Source organism: Anolis carolinensis, chromosome 5, assembly GCF_035594765.1.
Source record: "Anolis carolinensis isolate JA03-04 chromosome 5, rAnoCar3.1.pri, whole genome shotgun sequence".
In the NCBI taxonomy this organism is placed as follows: domain Eukaryota; kingdom Metazoa; phylum Chordata; class Lepidosauria; order Squamata; family Dactyloidae; genus Anolis; species Anolis carolinensis.
This window is the reverse complement of record NC_085845.1, coordinates 132,203,854-132,229,018: the sequence shown is the minus strand read 5'-3', so window position 1 is coordinate 132,229,018 and position 25,165 is coordinate 132,203,854. Positions and strand designations below refer to the sequence as shown.

Genomic DNA, 25,165 nt, shown 5'->3' with positions numbered 1-25,165 from the left:
CTGTTCCCCATTCACATTTATTATCACAATACCATTGCCATGATTGTAAATACTCCTGAAGCCCATCTTAAAAGCCAGTCAGCCATTCTGAGTGATGGGGTTCTGTGGTGCTGGTGAACAGGAAAATACAGGCTCATATGACGAGTCCATTCTCACCATTAGTGCTGTCTTAACACAGCACTGTGCTAATCTAGGTACAGATCAGAATGTAACCCAATTTTCCGATTTCCTGCTTCAACATTCAAATTTCCTGCGAACTCAGTAGAAAAAAATTACAACTTGTAACAGAGTTATCACGGCTGCATTAGCGAGAGAAATGTTTCCATTTCATTACTTGCAAGAAAGACGTACACTTAGATTTTGTTCCTGTTTTTATCACATGTTTCCCTTCCGCTTTCTCTCCCCTCCCCCAAATGAGTGGGATTCATGAAAAAAAAACCCATGCTTGAAATATGGCACATTTGGCCATGCATAAAGCAGGGTACATTTGGCACTGTTGGCGAGGAAAGAGGGAAACACACACACACCTCCAAACCTGTGATGCAGGACCTTGTCTAATCATATTTTCAAACATTTTACTCAGTATTATCCTCATTTGTTGTTAACTGCTGTCAAATGACTTCAAGTTATGGTGATCCTCTGAATGTGAGAATTTCAGGTTCCCTGCTTAGGTTTTGCAGACTCAGAGCCGTGGTTTTCTTGATTAAATCTATCCATCTTGAATGCAGTCTTTCTCTTTTCCTAGTTTTTTCTACCTTACCATGAATAATTGTCTTTTCGCCTGAGTCATATCTTATGATATGTAAAAGTATGAATGTTCAGGCTTGATTTGCTCTGGGATCTATGTATTTGTCTGTTTTAGTGGTCCACAATATTTGTAGAACTCTTCTCCAGAACCACACTTGAGTTGCTTTTCTTCCTATCAGCTTTCTTCACTGTCCAGCTTTTACAACCATACATAGAAACTGGAAATACAATGGCATGGACCATCCCAACATTAGCCTTCAATGATACATAACCTTTGTGATATAGGCAATGATGTCTGGTGCTTTCCATATAATTTGGATGGTGAGACCAATGTGGAGCTGCATCTTGAATTAATAGAATTAATGCAGATCAACACCACTCTGTCATGGCTCAATGATATGGAATCACGGAGGTTGTAATTCAGTGAAGCACCATCAGTCTTTGGCAGAGAAGGCTAAAGAACTTGTAAAACTGCAGCCCCTATTATTCCATAGCATTGAGCCATGGCAGTTAAAGTGATGTCCAACTACTTTAATTCTGTAATGTAGATGCACCCTTAGAGGGGACCCAAATCTAAACACGAAATTCATTAATTCCTCACATACAATCTATACTGGGGTGTCAAACACATTTTCACCGAGGGCCACATCAGCCTATGGTTGCCTGCAAAATGCCATTGGTAATTGTGAGACTGTACAAATGTAATGTTTCCCTGGCATTGAAAGCCTTGCAGACCACATAAAACAATGCAGTAAGCCAGATTCATTTGGCACATGTGCTCTCTCTAGATAGTCTGAATTTAATTGCAAACATAATATTTTGAATAATTTTGTGCATGAAACAAAGTTTGTTTATTTTGAATAATCAGAAAGCAAAAGTGTTACTGTCTCGTGAGTTACTAGCTCCTGAGAACAATATTAAATTTTGGAGTATTTTACATTTTGGAATTCCAGATAAGGGATGCTTAACCGGTATCTGGAAACTAGTCAGTCAGAAGATGGAGCATACTTGTTCCCCATTGAGACTAGAACTAAAAAGGCATGGAATTTACATAGAAAAAGACTTAGATTAATTCTTGTAAGTATTTTTATTCTGGAGATGAGAGTGCATAATAAAGAAATACTTACCCACAACATTAAAAGTGTGATCCCTCCCCTTTTAATTTTATCCAAGTAAATTCTCAAGTATAACCTTAAAGGAATCTCAGTTCTGAAAATGAGAAGGTTGGTGAAATGATGTGCCTCATTGTTTTGAGTGCTTTGGGCTCCCTCTCCTTCTCTTTCCCTTGGAATTCTTCTTGCTTTAATTTGTGGGGGGATTGTTAAATGTTGCAGCACTCTTTCTGAAGGCTGTGTCGTTAATAAAGAATTTAAGTGCCTCATACAAATAAATCCTGGCGGTTTCTGCAAGTCAACTGGCTTCCATCTGGTGTGGTGCTGAGACTCCGTTGCTGAACCTGGCAACTCTTGCCTTCTCCTTCTGCAATCCGGTCCTTTTTGAACAAATCTTTCAACACTGGACTCTCCCCAGTGGAAGCAAGTAGGGTTTAAGGATTGGACTGCAACCTCAGAGACCAGGGTTCGAATCCCACTTGGCTGTGGAAGCTCACTGGGCAACCATAGGCAAGTCACACACTCAGCCTCAGAGGAAGGCAAAGGGAAACCATCCCTTTATAGGGTTGCCATAAGCCAGAAAGGACTTGAAGGCCCACCATATCAACTCTCTATAAAGAAGTTTTTATACTTCTTCTTTGCTTCCATGCTGGGCTTCTTTCTCATGCTGATAAATAGCTTTGCTTTCACAGAACCTCCTCTCACAATGAACATACACAGGAACTTCACACATTAACTTTTCACACAGCAGCCTCCACACTGGAGCTTCTCTCATGAGGCCTACTTATACTAAGGCCTCTCACACTGAGGCCCTCTCACACTGGGACCTACGCATACTGAGGCCCTCTTATACAAAGGCCCACCTTACACTGCAGCCTACTAACACAGAAATCTTCTCTCACTGTGGCTGACTAACACTGAGGCAGACTAAGCGACAGGCACAACTGCTTATATTGAACTGCAGTGTTTGCTGAGTCATTGCATCCATTTAACCCTTTTGGTGCTTGACTCACATTTTAATAATTAAAAATATCTAGTTAATTTTTAATATTTCTGACAGAAATTAGCTTCAACAACAAGTGAATTAAGACTGACTTTTTAAGTTTAGCTATCTCTGATCTCATTTGATTTGGTAAATGAGATCAGAGGGAGAATGCAAGCATCTTGTAAAGGTAAAGGTTTCCCTTGACGTTGAGTCCAGTCATGTCTGACTCTGGGGGTTGGTGCTCATCTCCATTTCTAAGCCGAAGAGCTGGCATTGTCCATAGACACCTCCAAGGTCATGTGGCCGGCATGACTGCATGGAGCGCCGTTACCTTCCCGCTGGAGCGGAACCTATTGATCTACTCACATTGGCATGTTTTTGAACTGCTAGGTTGGCAGAAGCTGGAGCTAACAGCGGCCGCTCCCGCCACTCCTGGGGTTTGAACCTGAGACCTTTCGGTCTGCAAATTCAGCAGCTCAGTACTTTAACACACTTCGTCACCGGGGTTCCTGCAAGCATCTTGTAGTAGCCTTTAAAAAAAATCTAATCATGGTAAAAATAAATGCATTTGTGAATATGTAGTTACTAACATATGGAACAAGTCAACATTGTTTTTCTCCCCCAGTTCAGTTTTTAAAAAAAATCCATGTTTACTATCTCGCCATATGTTACTCATACACACCATTTCAGAGACTTTCCAGGCTAGAGTTCCTATATTGTGTTTCCCAAAATACTTCTCAAATTAAAATGCAAACACACACATGAGCGTATGCATATCCTTGCACAAATTCACAGTAGGTATTTGTGTCTAATGCCATATGTTTCACAACTAATTAGACCAATTACATCAAGCATCCCTCAACACCTCTGTGATTAAGTGTTTATCTAATCCTGAAGAAATGCCAGTGAAGCAAGTATTCTTAGCAATAAAGCACAGGCAAAAAAGGGAGTGCAAGACTTGGAAACAAGCTGGCCTAATTCTTCCAGACAAAGTTTATATCATAGATTTACCCATCCTCGTTTGTGGAATTGGTACTGTTCCATTATCCGGGCAGAGACCACAAGGGGAGCGCTAGAAATAGAAGGATAGTCTATTTGGGGGGGGGGGGAGGAGTTGAAGGATGAAAAAATCCCCCCCCCCCCCCCCATTTTCACTGGCTATGCTGCCTCCCCATTTCCCATATCCCAAATAAGGGTTGCTTCCATGACAGGGACATAGATTTGGGGGGGGGGGGGGATAACAGAAAAACAGGGGAAATGGTTTTCCTCCTTCAATCCACCCCCACCCCCATAAAATGAACTACCCTTCTCTCTCTAGTGCCCCCTTGTGGCCTCCTCCCAGATAATGGATCAGTACTGTGGAATTTTATGGAGACTTTCCACTATGACCCTGCCCTAGTTTTTCTACCCCCTTTTCAAGCTTGTAACTTGCAATAGAAAACCTGTTAACGAGAAGAAAAATAGAATTGAAAAAGTGGCTTGGGTGTGTGTGTGTAAGAAGTCTCATCTGGAAATGCTCAGAAAAAAGTATAGTCTCCAGAATAGCCACTGAGAAGGCTTTCTGTCAGGTCCTCACCAGCCCAGTCTGCAAACTTGGTGGGACTGAAAGAAAGCTTGGACTGAAGATCTTAAAACCGAATTAGGCCCATATAGGGAAACATTGGTTGGACCCACACTGCCAATAACTAGCACTTTGAATTCTGCCCAGAAGCAAGACTGATAGTCACTGACGTTATTTCAGCAGGAGAGTTATATACTTCCTTAGCTCTGGTCTAGCTGCAGTGCTTTGGACTCGATGGCTGTGATGACTCATGGGCCTTGTAGTCCTGTTCCTAGTACTATTGTGGCAGACGAAGAGGAAAATATGGGATTTTCGCCGGTTCAGCCAGAGCCGGAGCCTCTCCACCTGGAGGATGTTTGCCCTCAAGAATTCAGCCAAACAGGCCTTGGGCAGAACTCCCCCCCGTTTTCCCGGAGGGACAATTATACTAGAGATAGAGGAGTCAGAGAGGCTAATCGCCAGAGCCTGAGAATCGCTGCCAAACAACTAGCTGATTAGGTCTGCTTCCCTTGGGAAATTCTAAGGAGTCATGCATCTGGACAGAGTTGGGTTTCGCTTCTCGTTCTCTAGGGAAAGTGTTCTGTTGGCGGGAAAACGAGACCCAATAGAGGTGTTTGTCGCAAGGGGAACTTTGCGGAGTCAATTGATCAGCTTGAGGAGAGAGATCGTGTGTGGACTTCGTAATCCCAGTTCCTTGCTTCCCGGATCAAGTTTCAAGCCTTGCCTTGTTTCACGTTTTGCCACGGACTTTGTTTCATGCTTCATGTTTGCCTCGTTTCAAGTCTTGGATCAAGTCAAGAATCAAGTTTAATTCCAGCCTTGTTGTCAAGCTTCATTGGACTATAAAGACTCTGTTATTTCCCCACACTATTGCTTGGCAAAGTGTGTGTTTCGGTCAAGTGGATTAAAACTTTGAACTCTAATATCTTATATTGGACAATACATTTCTGGACTATATTTGACCTCTTCTGAAAGGTCTGCTTCTGAACTATATTCTTCACTTGTTTTTATTGTTTTTATATATTTCTTTAATAAAGATATTAGATAGAGTCTGGCCTCTGCGCATGGTTATTGGTGTTCTGCAGCCTGGGTCCTGACAATGGCGTTACAAGGGGCTTCATCACACTTGCACATTATCCACTTTAAATCTGGTTTCTGCCTCCTGCAGAATTCTAGGGTTTGTGGTTTGGTGAGGCCCAGGATCTGTCTGGCTGAACTGAAAATGAAACTAGTTTGGATTTTCAGTCCAACTATCTTGATCTGGGATCACATTGATCGGATTCCAGGACCTGTTGTAAGAAAAGTATCTAGCTTGAATCCCACCCGGGGAGAGCGCGGATGAGCTCCCTCTATCAGCTCCAGCTCCATGCGGGGACATGAGAGAAGTCTCCCACAAGGATGGTAAAACATCAAAACATCCGGGCGTCCCCTGGGCAACATCCTTGCAGACGGCCAATACTCTCACTCCAGAAGCAACTCCGGTTGCTCCTGACACGAAAAAAAACCCCCTACTACTACTACTACTACTACTACTACTAATAATAATAATAATTATTATTATAAAACTTTATTTGTAGACCTCCCTATCTCCCCAAGTGGACGTAGGGTGATTTCCAACACATATAGCAAACATTGAATGCCAACAAAGAGACATATTAACAAATTACATCAAAACAAGACCCATCAAATGATATAAAAAGCCTGTAAACTTAATACCAAATAAAATTAACTAAAAAAAAAAACTTAACAACCCTAGCAGACATGAAAAGCTATATGTACATTTTGAGAAAATGTGAGAAAAGGCTCTCAGTAGCATTAGTCTTGATTCAACAACTTAGAAAATCTCTGGGTTTTTGTATTTTGTATTGAATTACAGTAGAGTCTCACTTATCCAACATAAACGGGCCGGCAGAATGTTGGATAAGTGAATATGTTGGATAATAAGGAGGGGTTAAGGAAAAGCCTATTAAACATCAAATTAGGTTATGATTTTACAAATTAAGCACCAAAACATCATGTTACACAACAAATTTGACAGAAAAAGTAGTTCAATACGCAGTAATGTTATGTTGTAATTACTGTATTTACGAATTTAGTACCAAAATATCATGATATATTGAAAACACTGACTACAAAAATGCATTGGATAATCCAGAACGTTGGATAAGTGAGACTCTACTGTATCTACCAAATTGAAATGAATGGTCTACACATAGAAAGTAACTGATCAATCTGAAAATGAGGAACATTGCCATCTACTGGACAGCAACACAAAAGCAATTGCCTTGATTTTAAAAAATTCTGTATGTGGTGGATTTCCTACACACATACAGTACATGCAGCTGACCTGAATATAAGCTCAAACTATGTAAATAACATAAATATACAGGAATTAACAACTGAATTAATCAGCAATAATTGGCTGGTGGCTTCCATGCTACTGCGGCCTAGAATCCATTTAGTTCTATCTTTGAAAGAACTATACCACATGGTGAATCCATGATAGGAATACAATTCAGCCATTTGAATAGCTTTCTAAAACCTGGATTAAGATCTGGAGCGGATTCACTGCTTCACTGATCTGGAATACTCCAGCTGAACCATTACCTGGAATAATTAATGTCTAGAATTAGCAATTTCAGAACACCCCCAGGTAGATGTGCTAGCTGGTAGCATCTGAGAGCTTCAGTCCAAAAATGTAACATTTTCTAACTTTGAATGGAATGTACAGAGGAGAATTGCATTTGTCAAAGAATGCTCATTGTATATTTCCTTGATTCTAGCACTGAATTAGGATGAAATCTCGTACGACTTCATCAGATGGGGCAATTTGTTTGTCGTACGCCGCTTGCTCTCCCCTTTTGCCACGGAGCCTATTATATGACACACATCTACTTCTGATCATGTTGCCTTTGAAACAATGAGGGGAAGCCAGGCAGTGGACACTTTCCCTTAAGGGATGGGCTTCCAGGAAAGTCAGGCGAGGCAAGGCATGGGGCAACAGGTTGTCCATGCCCCTCCCCTCCCTGGGACATAACAGATTCACCATTTTTTTTTATCATTTCAGAAGCAACTTGAGAACTGGTGTGAGAGAATTGGCTGTCTACAGAGACGTTGCCCAGAGAATGCCTGGATGTGTTACCATCCTACTGGGAGGTTTCTCTTACGTCCTCACAAGCTAGAGCTGACAGACAGGAGCTCATCCTGTCTTGCGGATTCAAAACGGCAACCTTCAGGTCAGCAACCCATCCTTCAGGTCAGCAGTTCAGCCAGCACAAGGGTTTAACCCATTACACCACTGCGGCTCGAGATTTGCCATGATGCATGGCAAATACTAATGTGATAAGGTGGCTAATCTCACTCCTCCACTTTACTATCCCCAAGGCAGTTTTTTTTTTAAAAAATTGGTTTTTATTTCAAATTTGTTTGGCTAACCTGAGCTGGAATTGTGAAATTGCATGTGTGTGTATATGAGCAGTGGAAGCAAAGGAGCGTAGAGTAACAAGGTTATGTGGAAGTACAACTGTAGTGTAGTTGTGCAAATGCAGAAATGTGCAATAGCAAGGGTGCTCATCCCAGCATGCTGCTTTTTTTTCCGTTTCGGGAGCTATTTGAGTCGCTTCCGGAGTGAGAGAATTGGCTGTCTGCAAGGACGTTGCCCAGGGGACGCCCGGATGTTTTGATGTTTTCACCATCCTTGTGGGAGGCTTCTCTCATGTCCCCGCATGGAGCTGGAGCTGATAGAGGGAGCTCATCCGCGCTCTCCCCGGGTGGGATTCGAACCTGGCAGCTTTCAGGTCAGCAACCCAACCTTCAAGTCACGAGGCTTTAGTCCACTACGCCATCAGACCTCATCAGAGTCCTTTCATGATCATTCCAAGCTCTCCTTCACACGTGAATGGAACAAGTGTTTGGTTTTGTTTATGACAAGGAGTTTCTGCACTCAGCTATAAAGGTCGTATCACTGCACCGTCCTCATTGAAAAACAATACTCTTCTATGAGATTAGCCCATGCTGTGCTCTGCTTTGTATGGCAGGAACCCAAAGGATCTTAAGACAGGAAATACTGTGGTATCCTGGGCTGAAAAACACAGGTGGCTGCGTCAATGGCTTTTTCAACTGCGAATTATAAAAAACACAAAGAGAACCAGAGGAGGGGATGAATGCATTTTGCATATTCATGAAGCTGCAGCTCAGAGCACATGTCCTGATCGTTTTCTCTTGTACTATGCGGTCAGTTGTGTGCCTTGAAGTCATTTCTGTTTTATGGTGACTCTCTCACTAAATAAAAGTCCCATGATCCCACAGCACTGAGCCATGGCTATTGAGGTGGTATCAAACGTCATTAGTTCTACAGTGTAGCCTCAACCTTAATCTCTAGGAACTTTATCATGTTAACCTACGGATTCGCCACACATGGTGACAAATCCATGGGAGCCCAGCCAGGGTCATGGATAACCCGTTGTCCCACACCGCACATTGCTCAACTTACCCTTGACCCCATCCCATGAGGGGAAGTGTCTGCCACTTGGCTTCCCCCCGTTGTTACAAATGCAACATAGGAAGCCTCTAGTGTTGTCATGGTGGTGGCATATGCTGCTTCCTTTACCCTTTTGCCATAGAACCTTAATAGAAGTAGATGCACATCGTGAGGAGGGCTCCATGGCAAGAGTTGAGAGGAACTGGCATACAACAGGCAAATTCACCCCTCGGGTACTGGACCAGTGCTTGGCGGCTGTGATGGGCTGGATGAGGGCGGATAGGCTGAAGCTTAATCCCGACAAGACAGAGGTCCTCCAGGTCAGTCGCATATCTGATCGGGGTAGTGGGTGGCAACCTGTGCTTGACGGAGTCACACTCCCCCTGAAGGCGCAGGTCCGCAGCTTGGGGGTCCTCCTGGACTCATCACTGACGCTTGATGCTCAGGTGTCGGCGGTGGCCGGGAGGGCCTTTGCACAACTAAAACTTGTGCGCCAGCTGTGACCATACCTCATGAAGTCTGATCTAGCTACGGTGGTCCGTGCCTCTAGATTGGATTATTGCAATACGCTCTACGTGGGGCTGCCTTTGAAAACAGCCCGGAAACTCCAACTAGTTCAGCGGGCGGTAGCCAGGTTCCTAACAGGAGTGAATTACAGGGAGCGGTCCACTCCCATGTTTAAGGAGCTCCACTGGCTGCCGTTTATTTTCCGGACCCAATTCAAGGTGCAGGTGTTGACCTACAAAGCCCTGAACGGTTTGGGACCCACTTACCTTTCTGACCGCATCTCCCCCTATGAACCCGCACGATCCCTTCGTTCATCGGGGGAGCCCTCCTCTCGCTCCCGCCTCCATCACAAGTGCGGTTGGTGGGGACGAGGGAGAGGGCCTTCTCCGTGGCGGCCCCCCGGCTCTGGAACGCACTCCTCAGGGAAATTAGGCAAGCTTCCACCTTGGAAGTGTTCAGGAAGAGCCTGAAAACCTGGCTCTTCAAACAGACCTTTGAAGAAGTACCGCCCACTGTATGCTAAACCCTTGTACTAGCGGTTTCTTCTGACCAGTTGTACCTGCTGGTTAACTCCTTGACATAGCCTCAGAGTTCACCCCGGTTTAAGGCTCTTCCCATGACCTTGTAGCACCTTAACTTCCTTCTTGTTTACAAGTTTCACTCAGTGCACTTTGCCCAGCTCATTTTATGTTTTTATTGCTGTGATTTCATGTGTTTTATAATGATTGTGATTTTTAATGCCTTTTAAATTTATTTGTGTGTTTTTGTATTTGATATTTATATTTGATATCACTGTATGCTGGTTTTATATCTGTGAGCCGCCTCGAGTCCCCCTGGGGAGATGGTGGCGGGGTACAAAAATAAAATTATTATTATTATTATTATTATTATTATTATTATTATTATTATTATTATTATTATATGAGGTCACTAGAGCAGCTGAAAACAATTTTGCTCTCTTCCTATAGCCACTCCTCATAAGACTTGGCTTCCACACTTTTTACCATTTTGATTTGTCAGCATTCCTTGCCTAAGAAAACCCTATGAAATTCATGATGTCGTCATAACATAATAGGGCACACACATATATATAATAGTGACCACATTCATTGAGAACCAATAGTGGTAACAGGACCATTGAGAACTAAGAGGGGCATTCTCCAGAAAGTCCCAAAGACTGCATATGTACATGTACCCCATCCAAAAAGAAAAAAATTGCTAAGGAATGTTCCCTCCCAATGAAACACTGAGGACAGAACATATTTGTCAGGTCTAGAAAACTTAGCTCAGGAGAGAAACACAATCAATTGAATGAATGAGAGTGGAGTTGGCATATGTTACTGGAATGAGCACTGGGCAGAGTCTCTACATGGTATAAATCCCCTCATACACGTTTCTGTTGTTATTAGACTCTTGGAACATCTGACAATACCACCATTCACTTTTTTTAAATTCTCCTTTGCTGTCTGCAGCCAAAGAGTCTGTCCTCAGAAATGCAGTGGAAGAGATGATTAAGCTCTTGGAAAGCAAAAACTGCCATGTCCCTCTTCAGATTGATCATGTTCTGCCAAGAAAAAAAACAAACAAAGCACAAAACACCAGAACAGTTCAGGACGTTATACTGAAGCAAATACTGACAAAGTAATGGGATGTCTCCCAAAAGGATGGTTTACAAGGCAAACATTTCTAGTTCTGCCATAACTACCCCATTCAACTCCATGCTTCCTTATTAGCACGCTTATGCAATATGTCCTTATCTTATTGTTCTTTTTGTACCCCTATTCATTCATAAAGCCATCATTATGTACACACACAAAAAGACATAACTACTGTCTTCCTGTTGTCAAAGTCAAGAGCAATGCCAATCTGATATCAAAGACAGGTGGGGGCGAGAGAACATAATAAAAGAACAATTGTTCTGTCATCTCCTGTGCACTTTTTGGAAAAAGTAATTTTAAAAAATTCAGGCCCTCCTCTTTGTATCAGGATTCAGGTGGAATGGGGTGGAAATGGGATTTGGTGAATGTCCAGCAATTGTCATTTTGTGTGTGAACAGTTGCTTCATCAACCCCAGGAAAGGAGCCACTTCTGCAGATGTTTGAATAGAGCATGTAATCTCTCTCTCCCTATGATTATGATTATAGTTATTCTTATCATTATGTTTATTTATATCCATGTTTTCGAACTCCTAGGTTGGCAGAAGTTGGAGCTAATAGCGGGCGCTCACTCCGCTCCCGGGATTTGAACCTGGGTGTAATGAAGTATGAGTTTTGTATTCATGTTTGTTGTGTTTAACTATGTGCTTTTGGTTTGGTTTGGTTGGGTAGGTGTGAGACAGCGGCAGCCATTTAGTGGCTCTCCTCTGAGGCAGTTGCCATGGAGATGTGGGCGGAGCCATCTGCCGAGGGGAGGAGAAGTGAAGAGGTTTTTAAAAGTGAAGCCTCAGTCTGTGCTCTGATGAGGCACAGGGAAGATTGATTCCAGGTTGATGAGATCAAGGAGATTCAATTGTTCATTTTGAGTTGGTTTCAAATAAATTTGGTGACTTATTTAATGTAGTCTGTGTCCTGGAAAGGCACAGAGATTCTGTGATAGTATATCACAGGGGTGACTGTGGTTTGAAGTCACTGGATAGTCCAAGTTTCAGACTTTGGGAACTAATCCCAGCTGGACTCACAGAGATCCATTGAAGTAACAGTTTAGAAAGGAGCAGAGGAAGAAGTTTTAACTACTTTAAGTAAAAGAAGGGATACTTTAGAGAGTTTGATTCATCTTATTCTAGTATTGTAACTGTTAGTAAGAATACTTCTAAGAGAAACATCTTTTGTAACCACCAAGCTTGAATAAACTTGATATTGTTCTTTTTACATCAAAGCCTCTGTCGTCTATAGACTCCCTCAGCACAATTGCACTACCATTTTAACACCGAATAAAGTAAAAGTCTTCCTCTGAGCTATTGGGTGGTTGAACACTTTTATAATCTAAAGGTGTCTCTCCACACAGTGGTGGCTGCATTTCCACTAATCGGTGGCAGTTATCTTTTATTATTTGGGACATCTATTCGTTATTAATTGGGTCTTCTACACTACACTCTTTTACACTGGGACCCTAACCAGAATACCAAGGCAGAAAATCCCACAATATTTGCTTTGAACTGGATTATCTGTGTCCACATTGCCATATATTCCAGTTCAAAGGAGAAAATGTGGGATATTATTCAGCTGTGTGGAAGGGGCTTGAGTTAGTCATGGGGGTTCTGTGTGTCATGTTTGGTCCAGGTCCATCATTGGTGGAGGTCACAGTGGATGAACTACATCTCCCAGAAAGGAAGGCCAGTTCCCCTCAACCCCCCCCCCCCCCCCCCAGTAATCAAATTTCGGCATATCAGGTATGTGTGCCAAGTTTGGTCCAGATCCATCAGTGTTTGACTTCACAGTGCTCTCTGGATGTAGGTGAACTACAACTCCCCCAAATCAAGATGAATTTCCCCCAAAGGCCTCCAGTATTTTTTGTTGGTCATGGGGGTTCTGTGTACCAAGTTAGTTCCAGGTCCATCGTTGGTGGAGTTCTGAGTGCTCTTAGATTGCAGGTGAACTATACATCCCAGTACCTACAATTCCTATAAATCATGGTGAATTCTCCCCAAACCTCTTTAGTTGTATGTTCAGTTGCTGATCAATTCCTCTGCTTGCTGTGTGCCAGTGGGCAGGGTCATACAAATTCTATACCAATGGAGAGAGTAAGGAACACTGGGATGTCTGTGATGGAGGAAAAAAAGAAAATCTAGGATGAAATTGTCCTGGCAGGAAAGCCTTCACTTGGGTGGGGGCAATATTGTGTTTGCGGAGGATATTGGCAGGACTCTTGAACATGTTCATGGTGCTCCCTCCAATGCCATTAGAGGGAGGGCCATTGGTGTCTCTTGAGTACTGGGAGCTATAGCTGTCTGTGGAAACGCACACACGCACATACCTATTTTCAATTTTATTATGTGTATAGAGAGAATTTGTGCTGAAGGAATTGTTATTTGTGACACCTTGGAGATTAACAAATTTTATTCAACATAAACTTTTTTTTGCACAGCTGCCCAGTTCATCAGGTACGTTGTATATTTGGATCTATTTGTCCACAAGGGGTCAGGCCTCATTCTTTTAGAATGGATAAATTGCATCCATCTGGTCGAACACGAATCAAGTGGCGATTAGGAACACATTTTCAGTTGTACTGAGCACAGTATGGCAAAAGGGAGGAAGGATGTGACAAAAAAGATATTAAGACTTTTTTGTCACATTCTTCCTTCCTTTTTGCATATGATTTAGCTTAGAAACCCATTGTTTGAAATTCAAATTTATGCAGACTAATGAACTCAAGATTGCAACTGAAAATTACATTTTAAAACATCATATATATCAGGAAGACAGAAAATATAGGCTTCGATTGTGAAGTCATGGATTCTGGAATTAGACTGAGGCCACTTTCTATTGCTAATGTAACCACTTTCCTGGCCTCAGAACTGTTTCAGACGTTTTAATCTATTCATCCGCCCAGCAAAACTGGTTCAAATCTGACCTAAGCAGTCAGTGTGGATGAACCCACAATCTTCTTCATCAAAGAAATTATATGAAATACTTGTTCAGGCCCCTTCTATACTGCCATATAATCCAGATTATCAAAGCAGGTAATCCACATTATCTGAGTCTAACTATCATATTATTTCGTTCAAAGCAGATAATCTGGATTTTATATGGTAGTGCAGAAGGGGGCACAGGCCCTTCCAGATAGACCCTTTAGCCCAGAATCTGATCCCAGGTTTTCTGCTTTAAACTGGATTATATGAGTCCACACTGTCAGACAATCTGGGATAAACAGAAAACCTGGCATCAGATCCTGGGATATAGGGCCTGTCTGGAAGGGCCCCCAGTTTCAAGGATGCTAGATGATTCAGATATATCAAGACTAGCATGACTTTGTATTTGATTATTCCAATCAAATAATTGGAAATAATAATAATAATAATAATAATAATAATAATAATAATAATAATAATAATAATAATAATCTGGTCCCAGTGGTGATCGGCACATTGGGTGCCGTGCCAAAAGATCTCAGCCGGCATTTGGAAACAATAGACATTGACAAAATCACGATCTGCCAACTGCAAAAGGCCACCCTACTGGGATCTGCACGCATCATCCGAAAATACATCACACAGTCCTAGACACTTGGGAAGTGTTCGACTTGTGATTTTGTGAAACAAAATCCAGCATATCTATCTTGTTTGCTGTGTCATAATATAATAATAATAATAATGACAACAACAACAACAGGTTGCTAGGTTGTTTTTGCCATTGCATGACTGTTGCTTTTATTGCTGGTGGTGTGGTTGAATAATTTGATGATGATCCAAAGCTCATACTAGGCTATATATTGTGGATATTATTGGCATAAAAATGCTGATCTGGACTGAATCCCATCCTTTTTTTAAGGGACATACTTTTGCATGTGTGTGTGAATATGGCTGAAATACAGTGAGAAGGGAACCTGAATTCTGATCTTGGAAGCGAAATAGGATCAGCCCTGCTTAATACATGGATGGGAGAATGCCAATGAATACAGTATTTGATATTGTAGGCTATATTTCAGAGAAAGCTGGCAAATCCACCTCTGTGAGAGGAATCTATGTCTCAGAAGGGAAATTCACTTCCTTCTGTCAGTCACATGCAGCCTGCAAATGTATGCCACTCAGGCCCCATCTACACTGCTATCTATACTGGATTATGTGGCAGTGTAGACGTATAATCCAGTTCCAAGGAGATAATTTGGATTATACCACAGTGTAGATCCAGCCTGTGTGTCAAGGTTGTATAATGCCATAATAAATGATTGTTTAAAGGTACATACAGTAGAGTCTCGCTTATCCAACATAAACGGGCTGACAGAATGTTAGATAAGCAAAAATGTTGGATAATAAGGACGGATTAAGGAAAAGCCTATTAAAAATCAAATTACATTATGATTTTTACAAATTACGCACCTAAACATCATGTTTTTATTTATGCAAAGCTTACCTGCTTTGATGATTTCCTTTCAAATGCATCTATTGGTCTAAATTTTAAAAAAATGGCTGAAACATTGTGAATTGTTCTTCTCATTCACTTTTTTACTTTTAATCTGTCCCTATTATTTCCATGTCATTTCTTTCTCTGGTCCCAAATTTTCTGCAAATGAACGAAGGTCCTGGATCACATCTGCTTTGTTAATTGAGGTATACCCCTATTCTCAAAGACTGTGTACATGACATATACAATAGAGTCTCACTTATCCAACATAAATGGGCTGGCAGAACGTTGGATAAGCGAATATGTTGGATAATAAGGAGAAATTAAGGAGAAGTCTATTAAACATCAAATTAGGTTATGATTTTACAAATTAAGCACCAAAACATCATGTTATACAACAAATTTGACAGAAAAAGTAGTTCAATATGCAGTAATGCTACGTAGTAATTACTGTATTTACGAATTAAGCACCAAAATATCATGATATATTGAAAACATTGACTCCAAGAATGCATTGGATAATCCAGAACGTTGAATAAGTGAATGTTGGATAAGTGAGACTCTACTGTACCTTGGCAAGCAGTTTGCTTTCCCATCAGAAGTCAGCTAGATGCCAGGAGAAAAGTGGGAGCAGATGTCCACACTCCATCCAAAAGCCATTTCTAACTAATGATACTGAGTCTTTAATCATCTTTTTGCGCTAATTTATATAAGCGCTGGCACATGTTCATATCTCAGGCAACATGCATTAAAAATAGAAATAAGACTGTTGTCTTTCAAAGTGCTTTTCATTGCCATTGTACAGAAATGTCAGAATTATAAAACAATGTCATGTCATTTTTAATGTGCTTTGATAAAACCATTACAATTAATTATTGTGGAGACGGATTGTTCAGAATGTTCTCAATTTTCTCTCCAGTCTAAAAGCTATGCCAGAGGTTTCTGAGAAACCTGAATATGGAAACCCAAATTGGACAATGAGATGTATTTTTTCTTTTTGCTTGAAGCTGCTATTGTTCCATAAGTGGATTGCAAGCCAGTGTCAGGACCTTGTTGTAAATCAGACAGAGGCTGATGGTTTCACTGATGATTTAGAGAGGATTGTGGGCTTTACTGGGACACAAAGTTATGAGGGCTCAAGTCTGGGAAATATTTCTCTCTGTGAGAAAACTGGCTCTGAAAGTGCAAGGCCTCAAGGTCAGTTTGAGGAGCTAGTAGTAACAGCAGATAAGGAATTGAATGAAGAGCTGAGTGATAAGGAGGGTTCACAGCAGAAACCACTTGTAACTACAGAGATCAACAAAAATCTTTCTTTACAAATCAGAGTCGAAAATAGATTACGCTGGGCTGAGAGATTACGTGGGAAAGTTGGGGGGAAAGTTCACAGCAGACGTAATGCTTTCACGGGTGGCTATTAAACAACAAGTTGTTTATCTTAAAGTCAGTTCAGGCAATGCTGTGTTTAGAGGGAGAAGCTAAGCCTGAGTTCTCTTGCTCTTGGTTCAAGTCAAGCTTTGGTTTGGGATTTTAATCCTAGAAATTTTCCATGTTCCTGTTCATGTACTCATGTTCAAGTTTTATTAGTTAAACCTTTTTTGCTTATGGATTTATGTTGTACCTGTAATTTCTGGCTATTCCTGGACAATGTCACCTCTGGAACTTTATCAGACATTTGGATTGTTTTTTGGTCATCACCTGTTGCTAAACCTTTTTGGATTCTATATCTTCCATTCTTGTCCCTGCTTTTTGATATGCTTTTAATGATATTTACAATAAATTGTTTGCTTATATTCCTGGACTCTTGTGTGATGCAGTGGTCATAGGTGTTTCCAGGCCTGGAGTGCAAAAGACCTGTATTTTTATTATTATTTTGTTCAGCATCCAGTCCTGTGTTACACAATTGAGAGAAATAACCATACTACTTTTTTGAATGAGCTCTCTTTTCACAACAGACGACTATGCAAATTATAAAACAGTACACATGAACAGTATTGAGATAATATTTATTTGCTTTCAGTGCTAGTTTCAATAAATACTTGTGTCATATTTATTTCTGAGGTAAAATAAATTAAACATACTCAAGAACATAGACCCATAGACCTGTGCAGTGTTGTTGTTTTTCTATCACCATGCAGAAATGTTTTGTCATTTCAAGAGGAATCCTTGCTTTTTCTTTAATATTACTTGAACTGAAAACAGAACAAAGCCCTCCCTCCAAGGGAAATTTGTCAAGAACAGTTATTGCATGCTGTTTTCAGTGGGCCCTTTGAAAGTTACAGTCAATCTAGGAAACTCACACATTAAATGTTATAGGAAGAAACCAGTCGTGAAGATGTACCTTAGGGCCAAGCAAGGCAAACGGTGTTATGGAAATGACAGCACGTACTGCACATTAATTATCCTCATATTATATGCCCTGGGATAGCTAATAAGCATGGTGTTTTACCTTTGAACCTGCATCCCGTTGGCTTTCAATGAGGCTACACCTGGGTTTAAAGCTAGTCAAGGACTTAAGAGATTTGCTACATCAGGCTTTTCCACAGTACTAGTTTACCACAGATGAACACAGATTAGGAAATGACTGATCTTTAGCAACTCCACACTGATCAGAAGTGTCTGGAGATTTGGAAGTGAGACCCGTCCAGAATTGGGTTTGCATCTTTTCATTGCTCAGCCTAACATCTATATGAACATTTATTCTAAATTTTACAAAATCCATAAATATTACAGGGATATAATTCTACATTCTGATGTCATAATTATTAGCAGCCTGAAATAATACGCAGCACAATTCTACCCGCTACTTTAGATTCGATCCAGATTTAACCCTATTACAGGGCATCCTGTTCTGGATGTCCTATATGCTTGTGTTGACCCTCGTGATAAAGGAGAGGTCTACTGAGGGGAATGTCCAAACACATTGGAAATTACTCTCAAAGGACAAAACAGCTCTTACCAGAACAACCAGATTATTAGAAGGGATGGAGGACTAAAGAAGAGCTAAAGCATGGTTTGTTGTATGTGACTTCAAGTCCACTCTGGCTTATGGTGAGCATATCATTTTTAAAAAGCAAGATTTAGACAAAGATTTGTCATTGCCTTTCTCTACCACTGAGAAAGTATGACCTGCCAAGCGTCATTCAGTGAGTTTCTACATATGGGCACCTCAATGTTTTTAATGGATATTTTCAATGGGTATTTACCATTTCAGCTATGTAAAAATGGGTAGCCTCCGGTGGTGCAGCAGGTTAAACCACTGAGCTGCTGAACTTGGTTGACGGTTCGAATCCGGGGAGCAGAGTAAGCTGCTGCTGTTAGCCCCAGCTTCTGCCAACCTAACAGTTTAAAAACATGCAAATGTGAGTAGATCAATAGTTACCACTTCGGCAGGAAGGTAATAGTGCTCCATGCAGTCATGCCGGCCATATGATCTTGGAGGTGTCTACAGACAACGCCGGCTCTTCAGCTTAGAAATGGAAATGAGGACCAACCCCCACAGCCAGACACAACTAGACTTAATGTCAGGGGAAAACCTTTACCTTTACCTATGTAAAAATGGAATGGTCATGGAATCTGTTGACATTTCTGAAGTCATATTCCAATGTGCAGAAACATTTTGTAGTATAGAAATACCCCATTTGTCCATCCATCCCGCACTTCAGACTGTGGGAAAGAATTACCATGTTTGAAAAGTATCCCTGCTTGGGGAAAGGCAGCATATAAGACATGGGTAATATTCTTCATACAAGTTTTTATATGTATTTTTAAAATATGGGCATCATTTCAACATGTGATCCCTATGCTTCAAGTGACGCAGTGTCAAAAGCTGTATGCAGCGGCCTCCTCCAAAATATTCTACTATTGTTGTGGGAAATAAATTTCATGGAAATTCCCCAGAGAAGACCCTTTTGTGAGGATGAAATTACAATTAACCTACCTGCCATTTTACATCCCTCACAATGTTCCTGACCTTGTACTGTTATGGGGAATAACGGGCAAGAAATAGGCGATATCACAGATAAATAGTGCTGGATATTTTAAGAAAATTATGTGTCGTGTCATGTTTATAGAAAAGAGGGGTGAGAAAAAGATTCAATGCATTTTCTCAAAAAATATTCTTTCCCCCAGAATCATGTGCTGTATCCACACCTAGCTCTTGATCAGAAACAAATATTGTAATGCAAGTACATTACAAGCTGGAAGAATCAAAGGTGTTTTATCTGTGGAAAACTGTAGTGTAGATAAATCCTAAAAAAACAAATCAAGAAATAATGCTCTGCAATTCTACGTCATTGGGTCAACTAGCTCATATTGGGTATTTTAGCAGCACTGAAATATTCTTCACATCAGTGAAGCATCCTAGGAAGTTTCTAGTCTGATTTGCAGACTTCACCATGACAAAAATAAATAGTTATAGGATCACCACCCCATCTCAACTACTCTGCTGAAAGATAACTTCATATTCAATAAAACTCTCCTGGTCACAATAAAATAGACATTAAAAAAATAAACTCTTCATTTTCATCATCTGTCACAGCACATATAAACATATTAAAGGGCAGGGTGTAGCTCTTGAGTTCCTCATCTGTAAGTGCAGCAGTCTGACAGATTTCAACTTTTGATATGTATGCTGGTGAGGGTCAAGTTGGCCGTTAAAATCAGCTGGCAAGCCCAATACCTGTGAACCAATGTAAGGTTAACATAGAAACGATGACCTAGGACTTCATCCCACAAGGGGAGAGAGATGTGGGGGAATCGTCTTCTAAGTGTGGCATTTAGTGGTCTTCTGTTTCCAAAGAAAATGGAGAATTTAACAATAGTGCCCATCCACCTTAAAATCCAACAGCTCCATTCCACCATAAATAATGGGTTTCCGTCATTTCTATGTGCAGGGAGAGCAGTGGAGTCGATTCCTCTGTGGCTTCACAAGTCTCCTTTTCTATATATATACACTTCAAACACGAAATCGACTGGAAGCAGTTCTGCATCATTTCATGGGCTCCATCAAACAATAATAGAAACAATAAGACGACTCTCCCTACTTTCCCCTCCTTGTGAGGTGAGGTCGCTAGATACCAACCCCAGGTAGAAAAGACCTAGTGAATCCCTGACATTTATGTAAGTGTTGACGTAACATTTGCAATGGATTCAATAAGTAGACTCTAGCTGGGACCACCAATTGGATTTAAGTCTTTGCTCTTTTCTTTTTTTAAACCCCTATCTTTTTCAAACTTTAAAAACAAAACACAATTTTATGCTTTCTTTAAAATGGAAGAATAAATATTGTACATGTTCATGTGCTTCATTACTTTATATAGTGAGCTGGACCACCAAGGCTATAAGTGCTTTGTTTAAGAAACACTGTGTGACATGCACTTAAACGCTTTAGATAGTTGAATAGTTGGAGTAATCCACACTGAATTCATGAAGCTACAGCTAAATGTCTTTGTGCTTTGTTTCTTGCATACTCCAAGCATAGAATAATTTGGTTGGCAATCTTATTATTATCATTGTATTCTGCAAGCTATTGATAGCAGACATGACACTACCCTGAACAACCGATCTGGAGTATTAATGAAACCTATGGACTGTGTTTCAGCACTCCAGGCTCATGCAGTGTGTGCCATTTGTGGGGCAGCATGGTTCACATTACAGTGGTACTGAGTGGTGAGGTATCAGGCTCAAGCTTTGATCAGGATCAGCTTGTGGCCGTCAATACTCTATGGAGTTCACTATTGTCAATGGCTCATCAAAGGTTGCCAACATGATTTGCTTCGTGGAAGGTATGGAGATAATATCCCCTGCTTCGGTTGGTGAGTGAATTGTATTGTCTAACGAATCAGCTATAAGGTCCGATACCTCTTCTTCGTGGTCTTCATACAAAGTATTGATATGCAGAAGAGGGTGCGTTGGGTTACAGTTCAGGGTGGGCATGGGCTCTGCCTTGCTGACCTGGGGCAAAATGACCTTTGTTGCAACACCAGCAGTTGCTATATGATTGTGGTTACAGGTGAGAAAAGCTGCAGCAGCAGGCACAGTTCTGCATGTGTCGTGTGAGTAAAGGGTATCTTTGCCAGGAATGGAAGAGTCTGAAAGAGAAACAAAATGCATAATAAATTTTCACCACTCTGTCCACTTTTCATACTGCCTTGAGATCAATTTTGGCCCTTAACATTTCATGTTTCTCGTCTCTCAAAGTTGGCTGAGGAGTCACAGTCTTCTGTGTCCCTTGATGTTCAATCACAGTTTAACAATTATGGGTTGCTTTAGGACAGGGGTCCCCAAACTAAGGCCCGGGGGCCAGATGCGGCCCTCCAAGGTCATTTACCTGGCCCCCGCCCTCAGTTTTATAATATAATATTTTTATATCAGTCTTAATAATATAATATAATGTATATACATATAATATTGATAATCTTATGTTATACAATATAATACTAATAGTAATACCATATAATAATATTAATTATATGTTATAAATTACATATTATATAATAGTATAGTGGTATAGTTCAATATAGTAATATATAATGCTAATATTGTGTTATGCTAATAATATAATATATTGTATGTACATACAGCTGCTCTGAGTCCCCTTCGGGGTGAGAAGGGTGGGATATAAATGTAGTAAATAAATGCAGTAAATAAATAATTAATTTTAGGCTCGGCCAAAGTCTGAAATGACTTGAAGGCACACAACAACAACAACAACAATCCTAATTAACTTGACTATCTCATTGGCCAGTAGCAGGCCTACACTTTCCATTGAAATCCTAATAAGTTTATGTTGGTTGAAATTGTTTTCATTTTTAAATATTGTATTCTTTCGTTGTTGTTGTTGCTGCACTACAAATAAGACATGTGCATTATGCATAGGAATTTGTTTGTTTGTTTGTTTGTTTTTTCAAATGATAATTCGGCCCCTCAACAGTCTGAAGGATTGTGGACCGGCCCTCTGCTTAAAAAGTTTGGGGACCCCTGCTTTAGGATCTTCCCATATCCATACTTCACTGGGCTAGCAGATACATTTGCCTCCAAAAGCCTTACTGCTCTTACAGTGGCCCCTGATATCCACCAGTCACTACAGGCACAGTCAACTCTCTGTATTGATGGATTCTGTATCCATGGATTCATCAATCCATGATTTTAAAATATTCCAAAAATATACCTTAATTTGGAAAGAATAGCAACAAAAAATAGCTGGCCTCTGAGCGATGAGAGAAGAAAAGTCATGGGAGTAGTCACTTACTAGTTCCTTATCAAAAGAAAAAAAGGCTGATATAGTGGTGCCTCCTTGGTGATAGAGGCTCTCACGTCACGAAAACCTGTAGGGATTATGGGAAGTGAGGAAATACTAGTGATGCTGCAGTAAGAGGCAAATGTGACCCCTGGACTGGGAGAAGCAGAAGTGATAAATGGCCTTGAAGACTCATCCAGGCTCTGTTGCTGAGGATATTGTTTCATCCTCAAAAATACATAACTCTAAAGGCAACCCATAGAGAATGCTATCACAATTTGTAATGTCTAATGACCATCTTCCCTCACATAAACTTGGGATCATCATCCAAGATTATTCTCTATATGGGCATATTTCTAAAGTCAAATAAAGGGTTAATGAATAATATCATTTTTACCCAAATTGTAATATTACTTTCCTAGGTATATACACTTGGAATCTTTGGTATGATCTTTTAGATACCAGACAAAGTCTGTCCTGTTCTTGTATGTACAGTAGATGAAGGATCTGTTCAGGGACACTTTGTGTAGTTTTGATGTAGTTTGGAATCATATTTTTCTTATCTGATATGAAGGTGTGTTGGGTTGATGCATATCAGAGAATTGCTCTGGAGGACTTAGAAATTAGAGAAGTGTTCTCTCTAGGCCTCCAGTACAATTCTATGATCAGTTTCTGGTTGAACTTCTGGGATAACTTCTGGTGAAAGGTGACTACAGAATTGTGGTGGACCTCCAGAGAGAACACTTCACTAGACAATTTCTAGGTCCTCCAGAGCAATTCTATGCTATTCAAAGTTCTTCACCCATACATGAAATCAAGTTCAACAAGTTCGCATAATGTTGGAGTATTCCTTTCAAGTTTATCAACTGGTTCTTTTTAAATCATTTTTTTATAAACAAGTACGGAGATTTGTATTAAGAATGGCAATTCTAAGCTTATATTGTGGGCACTGGGCATGGTCCCCAAGTTTGGTTCTAAAGTCTGTGTAAAAACTTCACATTACAAAGTTATAGCACCAAAATTCTACTTCAACTGTCATGGCTGAATCATTGTATCTTGGGGTTTGTAGTTTGGTGAGGCACTCAAGTTCTCTGGCTGAGAATTCTGAATACTCCACTCTTAAACTACATGTCCCAGGATCCCATAGGATGGAGCCATGGCAGTTAAAGTAAAATCTTGCAATCAAAGAATTGAGAAATGTTGCCTCTTGAAATGTTTTGGAGTATAGCATCCACAACTTCTTATCATTGGCTATGCTGGCTGTGCTGAATGGGAATTGGAGGTAGGGAAAAATATCTGGAGGTCCACGACTCCCTACTTCTGATTTAGGGGCATATCAATAGTCTAGCATTCAACTGCTTTAACTATTCATTTTTCAGTGGATCAGCAATAGTCCTGAATTTCAAAGATTTTCTGGTGGAAGCCATGACAGATTGGTATAAATCTTATTATTTCTGTTCTTTACATACCTGTAAATGATAACAAAATATTAAAGTGTTTTTGATCTTTTTTAAAATGATAGAACAGGTTTATATGGCTATTTTGGATTAGTGCTTTTTAATGCCCTAGCACTTAGTTTAAAATGCAATTTGATTTACTTACAAATTATATGAGAAATGAAAACTTCAAACCCAGAGGCCAAATTTTGCTTTTTTATATGATTCCACCCTACTTTGTATATTGCATTTATTCTGGCTCTGCTCAGAATCTGAGCTTCTTGCCCTTTGAAGTGAAGTAAATATCTGAAGTACAGCTACAGTAGAGTCTCAGTTATCCAACATAAACGGGCCAGCAGAATGTTGGATAAGCGAATATGTTGGATAATAAGGAGGCATTAAGGAAAAGCCTATTAAACATCAAATTAGGTTATAATTTTACAAATTAAGCACCAAAACATTATGTTATACAACAAATTTGACAGAAAAAGTAGTTCAATACGCAGTAATGTTATGTTGTAATTACTGTATTTACAAATTTAACACCAAAATATCACGATATATTGAAAACATTGACTACAAAAATGCGTTGGATAATCTAGAACGTTGGATAAGCGAGTGTTGGATAAATGAGACTCTACTGTACTTCCATTGGCTTGCCAACGGCATAATGTGATTCTAGATTGAGTCACCTGAGGGTGTAGATTGACCTTAGGGACAATTTTCCCTCTGGAAACACAAGTTAAAATCGACAGATTTTTAAAAATGACTACTCACACATCTTGTGTGAGTGGCAAGTCCCAAGATTACACATGATTATTCTTTGCAAACATAATCTACAAAAACCTGTTGATTAGTCTCAGACCTGATTTATACATACCCCTGTGGTGAGGCTGCCACTTTTGTGTGGTCAGAATCCCATGACGCAGCAGTAACATCTTCCCATGCTACCTCCGCCAGTCTGACACACATGGTCTCCAATACAGAAGCTACTGCTGTGGTGTGAGATTCCAACCAGGTGGAAACAGCAACCAGTGACAT

The 25,165-nt window shown here is 40.4% G+C and overlaps 1 protein-coding gene across 5 annotated transcripts in view; it reads right to left on the bottom strand.

The window, feature by feature from the left end:
- Positions 1-17,437: 17,437 nt before the first annotated feature.
- The window catches only part of panx2 (pannexin 2), a 37,642-nt gene continuing 29,914 nt past the window's right edge, over positions 17,438-25,165 (bottom strand). For 4 of the 5 annotated variants that reach the window (XM_008111216.3, XM_003221334.4, XM_062982282.1 and 1 more), the window contains one exon: positions 17,438-21,540. In XM_008111216.3, the coding sequence (XP_008109423.1) occupies positions 21,164-21,540 (377 nt within the window). In that variant the 3' untranslated portion in view covers positions 17,438-21,163. Of the gene's footprint in view, positions 21,541-25,004 lie in introns of all 5 variants that reach the window. The other variant, XM_062982281.1, reaches the window with a different exon arrangement.